Genomic DNA, 12,142 nt, shown 5'->3' on the forward strand with positions numbered 1-12,142 from the left:
TCATGATCAATAGCTCGTGATCTGAGCTATTAAACAATACTCAGTTTTCAGTACAGTTAACAAAAAAATCTAGTATGATGTAGCATCCTTGTGAAAATATCACTTAGTCCTAATTTTGGTGTTTTCATCTTTTATTGCATCACTTTAAAAGAATTTGGGAGATATGTAAGGGAATAAAGGCAAATTGGTGATACTTTTCACAGGCTTCATGCAAAAAGCCTTCCTGACCCATTATCATTACTTTTCCTATGTCTTCTGTGTACATAAAGATGTGCAGATAATGGTGACTCTGAATGGACTAAGGGCCCTCAGATGCCATTATCTTGGGACATAATCTGTGCCAAATGATTGGGCAACTGTTTGAATTGCTTAGAAATTTTCTGATGAAATAGACTTCACCATGGTGAAACTGAAATGTTTTGCAGATATGGACTGACTTTTTCCAAAGTTCTAATGGAACCTAAACAGAGCTGTTGCTTCTGGGCAAGTCTTTGATTTGATTACTTCTCTGGTAACTCACCTACTTGGCATGTTACTTTGGTGTTGAGGCTTCTACCTGAATGTGGTGTTTGGTCATTCTGACAGCATCCCCAGGTAGTTTTCTTCCTGCAATAAGAACAGCAATTACTTCATTCTGTTGTGAAGAACTTAGAAATCGCAATATTTAAATTTCTAATCAGAATGAAAATGGGGTAATCCTCATATTAACAGCTATCCACATACTCCCTGTGCGTCATGCAAGCAGATCAGGCCAGGACTATTATTCTTTTCTTACACAAAAGTTCATGCACTGAATTGTGGGTACTGGGGGTGGTTTTCCAAATGAAAACTGTAAGCAAATGTTATTTTTGCTTCTCTACCTTTTTTTTTTTTTTGGCATGTTTTGTCATTGATATGTTAATCTGTCACCTTCCGTATGTATTTGCTTGCTACCACATGCATTCAGATTTTGGTCTATTAAAAATTCTTTTGTGCTAGTGTACAGCTGATAAAACAGGAAAGCTCCTTTGGAGTTACTTAACTTTTTGGGCTTGTTTCTTATAGGAGCAGTTGTTTTCTTGTGTGGCTTTACCTCATGGAAGGGAACAATAGGCAGAGCATATTAGAAAAATGACCATGAAAACTGAAAATGCACTCCTTGTTCACTAAACATCATTGAATATGCATTAGGAGAATATTTTATATTTTTGTGAAAGCTGGTTTTAAGGTCAGAATAGATATTGTCTGAAAAAAGACAACAGAGTTTTAATGCATAAGATGTTATCCTAATAATGGATATAAGCTCTCACATTTTCCAGATTGCTTTGTATTTTGTATTGTTGAATATTTTGGCAGAGTTAGTCAGGAGAATATTTTCTTATGAATATGTATTGGAAATACATGAATCTGTAGCTGTGAATTTTTTGTGAAATTCTCATTGATGTGCCATGTTTGGACTGAACAAGGATTTTGTAACCTCTTATTGGTCCATTAAAAAGCACTGTCATTCAGTAAGAGGTGATGGTTTAAAAATACAATACTTTATTGCCTGTCAGCATAGTGTATTCATTTGCTTCCTTGAATTTAGTATACCTTTGTTTTTAAAGCAACACACTGAAACAAGCTTGCACACGCAAAGAAAATCAGACTAGATTTGCAAGGATACCTCATGTCACATATGCAGAATATGAAAACTATTGCTATTGTCATAAGATTTTAAACTCTTAATAGCATAACAAGCCACACTGAGCTTGATTGTGCTCCATTTGTCTGTGTATTCAAACTGAACTGCAAAGACTATAATTAAATATTAATTATATATATTAAGCGTAAATCAAACAAACTAGCCAAAATGATGGCAAGGAGTGGGAAGCTGACTGACTTTTTTTCTCAGTCTAAGTTTGGATTTAGAGTTAAAAACTTGATTTTGGTCTTCTTGGAACAAGATGCATAATACCCTTGTGGTGTTCTGTTACCACTGGCTAATGTAAGATTGTTAGCGCTTTTTGTGACACTTTGCTGCAATCTTAATGTCCTGTCACAAGTAGAGTGAGTCCTTCAGACAAAGTTTCTTAGAAAAGTTCCCATTGAGTTATGAGGTGCAGAAGGGACACACTTGACTTCTAAACTTCTTCTCAAAGAGGAGCCTGGTGTGGCTGCATCCAATCTTAGTGCCAAACTAGTAGTTTGAGGTCTAAGGAATTATAGGGTTGTGATTGAACCTTTGTACAGCTTTGTCCCACAGGATTCAGGGAGGCAAACCAGATCTATTAATATAAAAATGAATTATTTACTATAATAAATGATTAGACATGAAGATCTTAATCAGAATTATTTACTATGCATTATAGAAGCTAAAATTAAGATAGTGGAGTGTGAGCTATGTCAAAACAATCATATTAAAGCAATTCCATTAAAGCTAGCAAAGAAACCCCCTAATTAAGTAGAGATTGATGTTACTTACCTGTATTGCCAAATGCGTGACCTTAGCACTTTTAGATAAGGATACTTTACCATATCTGCCACATGTTCACCTCACTATCAGGATGTTAAACTTTGGTGTTGATGAGTCAAGCTGGTTTTAGCATAATCCAACACCGAAAGCAGCATGACACCCTCTTTTAATTCACTACAGATAGCTTTGCAAAATAGAGCATTGTTCAAGTTTGTTCATCTCATTCCAGGCACAGCATCCTACTATACCACCTACCCACCGTTACTTGGGAAGGCTTTCATTATTGATGTTCATTCAAATTCCTTGAAATAAGGATGTGTATATAAGCAGATGGAAAGTGTGCAGATTGCTGCCATCTTTGGTTTACTGGCAATAAGCATACTGAGTTGTTGGGACACAGCCTGTGTCTTCAAGGCCTTGCTTGTCAGTAGAAAATGCCATTTAATCTTTCTTCTTTCACTAGTAAACTGAGCAGTTGGTGACACAGGCACAAACATTAATTGTATTTATAGCAGTTCTGAAGACTTGTTGAAATAACAAATGCTGTATTGTGTTCTTTGCAGACAGCTGCAAATCGGACATGATGGAGTAATTTATTTTGGCTGAGGTTCATTAGACTCTTAAGTTTGTTTTGGAACTGGGCATTTAAATCCTTGCAGCTACCAGAAATTTAAGACTTGAACAAATAGAGGGAAGGAGGAAATAGGGGAGCTAGGTCACTGACAAGATGGTGTGCTGTGAGAATGGTACAGCAGCTCTGCTTCTTAAAGGAGCAATTTGTGTTAGATGAGACTTAGTCTGAAAGTGTGGGAGCTGAATAGTTTTATAAGGCCTTAATGCAGATCCTGTAGATGGGGTGAGGGAGAAGGAGAGAAATGTGTTACACGAACCTGTTGAGCTTGGAGTTTTTAATCTCCAAGTTTCCATGCTTCTTGTTCACAGCTGTAAGCTGCTCTTTCATAAGCAAGCAATCTTTTTTGTTTGTCATGTGAAGAATAGATTTTCTATTAGGCTGCTGCATTGATTTTTTTGCCTGTGAAGCATAAGCGACAGTATTATTGAGGGTATTCAAAATGTTGCAATCCTTATTCTGCTGGATTTGTGGAAAAATGACATAGTTAAACCTAGATAAATCTACATGCAGTTTCGGTTAAAGTCAGAAGCCTGACTGGGAATTACAAATGCTAGGCAGTTCTGAGCACGGAACAGTACTTTTAAAATAGAAGATAAATTAGAATACCCACAGTGTCCCTTGATCTGAAACCTGCACGAACAGGTGGCTGTTCTCTGCTTTGTTTGAAGGTCATGCTCTCAGATCAGTGTGCATGGAATGTGTCCTCAGTAGGTCAGAGATACACAGCTCTCCCCAGACAACCCTTCCTCTCTCCTTCCAGCATTTCAGCACAGGTCTGGAAAAAACTTGTGCTGACCGTGTTGGCCTTCAGATCAGATCCTGGTGCGGTCTGAAGCACTTGGAGGAGGTGCCTGCAAAATGCACAGCTGTCCGAGCAAGGCGAAGCTGTCTCTAAAGCTACTATTGCAGGAGGAGAAATGCTAATCATTGCCACCAGTCTGACTTCTGTGAGGAAAGAAGCTGAATTTACTGCTCATTGATATGGGTTATTTTTTGTGGACGGAAGAAGGGAGTGTGGTATTCATGATAGACTCGGTCAACGCAGCACATGGGGCTGAAGAAGCTGTGTTGAAGTCTTCACTCCTGTTCAGGGAGATACCTGTCTGAAGAGTCATCCAACATAAAACTTGAAGAGTTCTCCATTCTGAATTCTGCCCCCTTCAAACTTCCATTTTATTTCCCCCACCTTTATTCGGTTTTAAAATCAATTTTTGGTTCTCTGTCAGGCTCTTTCTGCGTTGGGAGGGTCACAGAGGGAATATATATTTTTTTCATTGCTGCAGGAAGCTGCTGTTGTGCTTAAGCACTTTAAAATAATTTCCTGCAACCACAGAAGTGTTGTGCAATGAGAGCAAAGGGTGGGTGTGCCCTTGCCCTTCCTGCTGCAAGACAGTTGATCTTAACTTCCACATTAATTGAAATGAGTGGATGTTGTCAGTTTTCAAAGAGAATTAATTGTTGTGGCTAGAGGGATTATTATTACATGAAGTAAACATACCATGTCTCTTTTTGTGATTACTTTCCCTTTTTCATTTCTATTTTATCCACGTAGTGCCATCAACAGTTTTCTTAAACTGATGCTGTATTCACAGAAAAGAAAAACATGTTGTGTGCAAAAAACCCTAGTGATTACATTTGAAGTCAGGTATCTGACTTCTATGCCATTTTCTTGCTAGAACTGAGAAGCAGTCTCAGTTCCAAAAATGTTTAATTTTTTTTAAAATTTTGTATTTAAAAAAGCTCTTGGCAAAGATGACAGGAATTTCAGTAAATAAGGCAGGAGGGGTTTACTTCATCTGTATCTAAATGCAGATTTGATTTCTTCAATAATCATGCATTATGTATTGTTCACAGCCATTAACATTTTTTAATGTTGTACTTTTAATGCAGATACATTATGTTCCACCTCTGCATGTGTGCCTGCTTTGTCTGACTTTCTGTGGATTCCTGCAGCAAGTGGATGTCTTGTGACATGCTTATTTAAAGGGCTTTATCACTCTCATGTTTAGTACAGAGATTTCCCAAGTGATAAAAAGGTAATTAACTGTTGGGGATTTATCTGTAGTGAGAGGATGCCCTCATTTTTAAATCCTTGAAATTATACATTTGAAGTGGTATGGCTAAAGACCCTGTCTCAGGAGGCTTACCTTCAAGAGCCACCTGTTGCCTCAAATGCTCCCACCATCCCCCTCCCCAAAAAGAAACCCCGTAAGTTGCAAAACTATCTTTTGAAGGCTGTGAATCCTGCATATTATTAAATCGTGAGAATTTTTTATGTCCTTCATGTTTTAGTGAAATGTCTTCTATGAGTCATGATTTTTGATCTCACTAACCAGTTTCTTGATGGTTGACTTAAAAAGAACTGTGTGAATTACTGCAGCACAGTGTGGCTAGTGAAAATAATTTTCAGGTGCATTGCTGATACAAACGTCAACAGAGAACTGTATGTAGACATGTTCCCTTGTAGGTGCTGGTCATTGTGATTAGAGCAATGTATTGAATGATTAATCTTATCCTTTAGAAACCATGGCTTAACATATTATCTGTATTAGGAACATAAAATAATTCTATTGAATCAAATAATCTGTTCATCAGTACCAGAATCACATCTCTTACAGCTAGTCGTTGTCATGTCCAAAACATCATCCTTACATCCTAAGATCCTCATCCTAACATCTCAGACTTTGTTACCTATTCCTATTTATTACTTGGATAATTGGTTCGGCCATTCTTTTCATTGATTCTTCATTATATCAGACATCTCCTCTAAGATGTGTGTGGACTTGGTGTAGGGTTTTTTTGTTCAAACAAGTACCTTTGTGGTACTGAGTAACTTATCTACAAAAGTCGCTTTCTGAATGTGTTAAATCCTTTCGTACAACAGTGAGAATTATTTACATTCTTTACAGAAACACAGAAATTCTTTTGAATTACAGTATGAACAAATCTGTATACCCCAGAAAATTACACTCAGTGAATTCTGCAAACAGGTATGCTGTTGTCTCCCAGTATATTTAGTCTCAAAATGTTTAACTCCATCAGAAGAAGAGGTCATATTTTAAATGTACTAGATCAACAGCAGTTAATTTTTTTGCCATGTTTAGTATTTCTTCTGGGCTAATATAGTGGTCTGTGAAAGGAGCAAAGCAGGGAAAACCAAGTGTGTCCAGTTTGAGACGTGTCTGATAAGAAAAGCAGGTGAAAGCAGTTTTGTTTTGTTTTCACCAGTGAGTGGTGACCTGGTGTTTCAGTTACTTTGCACATGAGGCTCTGCTCATATAACTGCTTTAGTTACATGTGTAAGCCAGAGGCCAAAAAAACGTGTTTTCTCTTTTCAGTGAAGAAAATAATGTAGGGCTATTTCTTGGTTTCACCTTCTTTGTCTGCACTTTAACATAAAAAGACAAACTTGAAACTTATTTAATTTGAAGTCATGACACAATTTTACAAGTAGTATCTCTTGAGATTTTTTTCACATTGTCACATGGAACCTTTGAAATTAGCGCAACAAATAGAACAGAGTAGAGTATTTACTTTGCATTTTTTACTGCATTTTATTGCTCTTTCACATTCTTAGATGTGATTAAGCGAGGTTCCCTTCTTGGTTTATTGATTTTTTTAATACAGAAACAAAGAGGGAATGATGGGAGTTTTTTGAAAGGACAAATACATTGTAAATACACAGACTTTATGAAGGAGAAGCAGGCATAAGGGCGTGTGTTTAGTACACTTCTGAAACTGGACAGGTTTTCAGTTAGGTTGACAAATTACGTTTCCAGTTTTGGATAGACATAAAGCTGAGTGACTAAGATGAAAAATCTGTCAGTTCAGGTTAAGGTTTGAATAAACAGAGGGTTAATTCTGGAGTATTTTGGGAAAACGACTAATAATTAAAGATGGGCCCCTGTGGTGTTAAATCTGTGTGTTTTATAAAAGCAACTTGTAGAGCACAACCATTACGTCTTGCGTAATGTTGACAAAGGTAGTGAGAAATCTTTTAAATATAATGTTTATAGTCATGTGGTGGTTATTTTCTTCTAAAAACCAATAATTTCTTGTTGAGTGGGGAGGGATGCTTTTCTTCCGTAGTTAAACATGTACGTGTTACCTGTGCTATCTTTGGAGGTAAAAGCACATATCTTTTCAGTTAAAGGTGGCTGGCTCTGTAAATGAGGCACAGGAAATCTGTGTAACCCCTACATAAGAGCCTAAGGAATGTAGTGAATGACATTTGTATCTAGACATTCATGTTTATCTATAATGCACTGGTTCTTTGTGTTGCTTAGTTTGGGAAGTAAAAGAATGCATTTTTCACTTGGTGATGGTATCTTTTTTCTTTTCTCTTTCCCCCAGAATTAGCATAATGGTAACACAGTTTTATCCTCTTGTATATGTAATTGAATATTTTTGTCATCTCCTAACTCATTAAGTTAATGTTTTCCTTATTTAAGATGTTCAGCCTTTTTTTCCTGCTGATATAACTGTTGTGGTTTCCATGGCACGCATCATCTTTAGCCCACATTAATGAATATTCATACACTCATCCTTTCTAAAATAATTCTAGCTAGGAACAGAAAATTAAAAAAAAAAAACATCAGAACATGTTCCAAAACTCTTTCCTGATAAAGCAACATAGTTCAATACAAACAAAAGCTGTTGAAAATAATGCATTAAGAATGTAACACCCATATGCCTATGCAGATCAATAAACATATTTTTAACTTAGATATTTACATTTACAAGTACAATATCTTTATTAACCATTCAATATCTTAAGCAGCAACATGCAGACCCTTAGTGAGTTTGGGAATGATACCAAGCTGACTAGTGCAGCTGCAGGGACTGAGGGAAGGGACACCATCCAGAGGCATCTTGACAGATTTGAGGAGTGATTCCGTGGGAAACTCATGAAGTTGAACTATGCCAAGTACATCTAGGTTAGAGCAATCTCCAGGATCAGTACAGGCTGGAGGATGAATGCATTTGGGAACAGCCCTGTTGATGAGGACTTGGGGATCCTGGTAGATTAAAAACTGAGATGTGAGCTGGCAATGTGCACTGGCACCCCAGAAAACCAGTTTCATCATATACAAAGAAGCATTGCCAGCAGGTCAAAGGGTGTGATTCTCCTCCTCTGCTGTGTTTTTGTGAGACCGCACTTGCAGTCCTGTGTCCTGCTCTGGGGCCCCTAGCACAGGAAGGCATGGAACATTTGGAGTGAGTCCAGAGAAGGGCCACAAAAACAATCCAGAGGGCTGGAGTGCCTCTTCCATGAGGAAGGACTGAGACAATTGGGGTTTTTCAGCTCAAAGAGAAGGAGGCATCAGGGCAGCATTGTTGTTGCCCAAACCATACTTTGATTCTAAAAAATCAGATCTTTTTAATTGTCTTGTTTGAGCCTATTCTGGATTTTCAGAATAAGAAATGCAGAATTCTAGGTGGTAGCTACTTGGAATAACTTCTAATAAAAGCAAGCTTTTTGACTGTGATCTAAGCTTTTGTCTTAAGCACGGCTTATACCGATTAAAATTATGATGCAATCACAGAGAAACAGAGATGTTCTTCAGCAGGCTTTTGGAATATGCTGTCTAATCTCACATTTTTAAAGTTTTTTTTTCCAGATATATCTATGGTCATTTATTACATTATTAATCTTTGCTTACATTTATCAGAGAGGACTGTTGTTTTGATGGCAGATCAAATGATTTTTTTTTCTGAAAGAAGGTGGTCTTGGAAGATCTCCTATTCCTAGATACAAACCATGTTGGTTAGATTCTCATCTTAGCACTTTTTTGAAGTGTCTACTTACAAGGAAAACTCAGCTGCAAGGTGCTATTTTATCCTTCTCTTCGTCAGTGCTAGTTTGTGACCCAACTAATCATTTTGTCTTCTGAGTTTAAATTGGGAATAAAATAAGTTGTACAGATCTCATTAAAGCAATTATTTTGGCTTTCATGTTTAATTGGCATGTTGCAGGTGAGCACATGCTGTCTAAAATCCAGTGAAAAGTGATAATCCTCTAGCTGGACTCCAGTTTATATTTTGTTTTTTCATGTAATGCTGTCAGTTACTTTTCCTCTAGGGCTATGTAGTAAATCAAAGAGAAACTTAACTTTTCGTAAACCACCTAAGCTATTTGCTTGTCTTCAAGTTCTAATGATTTTTCAGCGTCAGAACAGTACTGTCACTAAATACGAATATTAGAAATAAAACCAAGTACGGTTAGTCAAGAAGTATTTCTTACATTTCTTTCAGGCAGGTGCTCTGAACAGAACCAAAACAAACTATGGCTTGTCTTACAATGACAAATATGGAAAGTGCAGCAACTTCTACTGTCCACCAGAATGGTGACATCCGTGGAAATAGCAGTGCACCCAAGCAGACAGAACCATTGCTTCAAGTGTACCTTTATCATTCTCCTGGGAAGACAGAAGGAGATTACCTTCAATTTTCAGCTGGAGAATATGTTGCAGAAGAGATTTGTGCTGTTGCCTGTAAAACCTGTGGTAAGTATATACCTAACAGTTTATCTCATGAAGCAGTGAAATCCAGCTTTGTACAAGAAGGTTTTCAACAATCCAAAGCTCATCAAAATGGTGGCATTTAGCCTGAAATGCTAATTTCTGTGTTCTTTTAGATGCAATTAGCACAAGACTGTAGAACTGTTCCCGTTAGAATGGCTGTGAAGCTGAACTGGGTGACTGCCATATTTTTTCAAATAATTTAAGGGTATACCATCCTGTAACTGAGTCTTCTTTCATTGAGCTAAGATACAGTTTGAATAGTTAAATCATAGCAGGAGCTGTAAATAGCATGAATTACTTCCTGATGCAGCCCTGCAAAACAGATTAGTCCTGGAAGTTGTGTGCATGTGTTTATTATACATGCTTAATCACTTTGCAGAAGGAAACTGTTCTGTTAGATATAACATGAGTGCTTGTGTGTGTGGTTGATGCTCTTCATAATGCTTTAGGAAATGAAGTGTGTAAATAACATGGCAGTATATTATAAATAAATAATACATTGATATCTAAGAATGCCTTTGAAATGTTGCATTTACCCAGAGTCTAACATGCACCAGGTATGAAATCTGTAGTAAAATAATGCAAGCATGCATTTTATGCATGCATCTTTCTTTGCAAAAGTACATTGCGTTTTTTAATGAAACAAATTCATTCCTATTATCTCTGGGTATGAAAGTGACCAGCTTTTTGTTCTTTTTTCTCTTTCCTAGCGACCATTAGTGCTTAAATCATGAGGCATTGCTTCTTATTGGGTTTTTTTTGGTGTTTGTTTTTTTTTTCTGAAAGGATTTTTTGGTTGTAAAGCAGAACGCATATGGCTCCATAGAGTCAAATAATGTTTTTGTTTGCAAGACTAATCTTTCAGGAGTAAGCTATGAGTCAGAATAGTTGGTTAAGAAGGGAATGATCTGGGTGGTAAGCAAGACTGAAATATAACAAATTTGCTAATCGCTAATAAATTTTGTGATCTGAACAACTTGATAGATCTTCTGATAGCAGAGCTGATTATATCCAAGTATGACTGCTGTTGGAGGCAAAGCAGGACTGGATCTAGGTAAACATCAGCAGAGAGCGTCTTGTTACATATCTTTTAAACAGTTCAATTGAAAATTTTCCAGTCACTGCTAACTTGACATTAAATCTGTTATATCTGGTATGTATTGGCTATAAAAATATTAGTCTGTCTAAATATTTTTCTGCTAGTTTGATACATGCATGCAAAAGCTCTGCCATTATTTTTTATACTTTATTTAAAAACAGTTTTCTGGTTTGGGAAAATATAATAAATATAAACATTTTTGTGGGTTTGTATTTTTATAAGAAAAACTGTACATAAAAGTGACTATCATATTTTCCAAAAAGAAATGCAAAAATAAATAAGGTGTCATGAAATTAAATTTAAATTCATGAGTTAGTCATGGTTCAGTTCTTGCATGTTAGCTAGTTAATAGCCAAGTAAAATATTATAAATGTCACACCAATTGAAGAAAAGGTATTGTTCTCAGCCTGAGGGGGAAAGTGGTATTAGAGGAAATAAGTGATGATGCAAATGAAATATATTAGAGAAGTCGTTCTAGAGGTTGCAGAATCTTTGTGTTAAGTGTATCTTCATTTTAATTCTCACCCATCTGAATTGCAAATATGTCAGAATTTCCATGGTACAACCCTTGAAAAATGCTGGTCTCTCTTGGAAAACCATAAAATGGCAGAGAGTTTTTAATTAGAAGTAAGTAAAAGCACTGTTTCAAAGCATTTAATGTGACGAGTGGTGGCAGTGTTTGCAGTCAATTAAATGTTTTCAAGGGAGAGAGTGCATTGCATAATGTTATGATTTGTAGTCTATGCTTCTATGCTTGAGAAGAGAATCTGTGCTAACAAGGGAATTCTATGCATGCTGAATTTCCAGAATTGACATGACTCAGGGTTTACACAGCTCATAGTTGTCACTCAGTATAGCTGTTCCCTGAGGGTTGGTTTTTGTGCTTCAGGGTTTTTTTTTTGTTTCAGGGTTTTTTTTTCTTCTCTGTGTGTGTGTGTGTGTTTTCTTGTTTTTGTGAGGTCGTGTTGTTGTTTGGTTTTTCTGTTTGTCTTCCTTTAGGTGATAGCTTTTCCTGAAAATCCACCCAGAACATGCAGCCCCCCCTGCTCTCCCCCACTAGCTGGGGAATGAATTAATGAGAACTCAGGGCAATTCTGTTTTTCCAGGAAAAGAAATAGAAGCTTTGATTGACTATTCAGAAACCATTTTGTTGACAGGATAGTGACATTGAATGTGATGTTAAGGGTTTGGTTAGCCTCCAGTTTGTATGAATGATAATGCAAGATACTATTTTTATGTCAGAAAAGGCAAGCAAATTTCCATTTGGTATATGCAAGGCTACATAAGTTTTAAATAGTTTACTTCCAACTGTATGAGAACTGATGTCTGTATTAGGCTTTTTATATAGAAAATTTGAGATTTTTATTAATCATTCAACTAATTGCTTTTGTCTTTTTATGTCTTACACACTTGAGAGTTTCATACAACAGTATTTCTATTGCAGACTCTGC

At 36.6% G+C, this 12,142-nt stretch overlaps 1 protein-coding gene across 4 annotated transcripts in view; it reads left to right on the plus strand.

Moving 5' to 3' along the window:
- Positions 1 to 12,142, plus strand: part of JAK2 (Janus kinase 2) — an 89,598-nt gene that overhangs the window by 34,462 nt on the left and 42,994 nt on the right. For all 4 annotated transcript variants that reach the window (XM_084225955.1, XM_084225958.1, XM_084225956.1 and 1 more), the window contains one exon: positions 9,324 to 9,574. In XM_084225955.1, the coding sequence (XP_084082081.1) occupies positions 9,355 to 9,574 (220 nt within the window). In that variant the 5' untranslated portion in view covers positions 9,324 to 9,354. The remainder of the gene's footprint in view (positions 1 to 9,323; positions 9,575 to 12,142) is intronic.

This window comes from Fringilla coelebs, assembly GCF_963513975.1.
Source record: "Fringilla coelebs genome assembly, chromosome: Z".
Taxonomy (NCBI): Eukaryota; Metazoa; Chordata; class Aves; order Passeriformes; family Fringillidae; genus Fringilla; species Fringilla coelebs.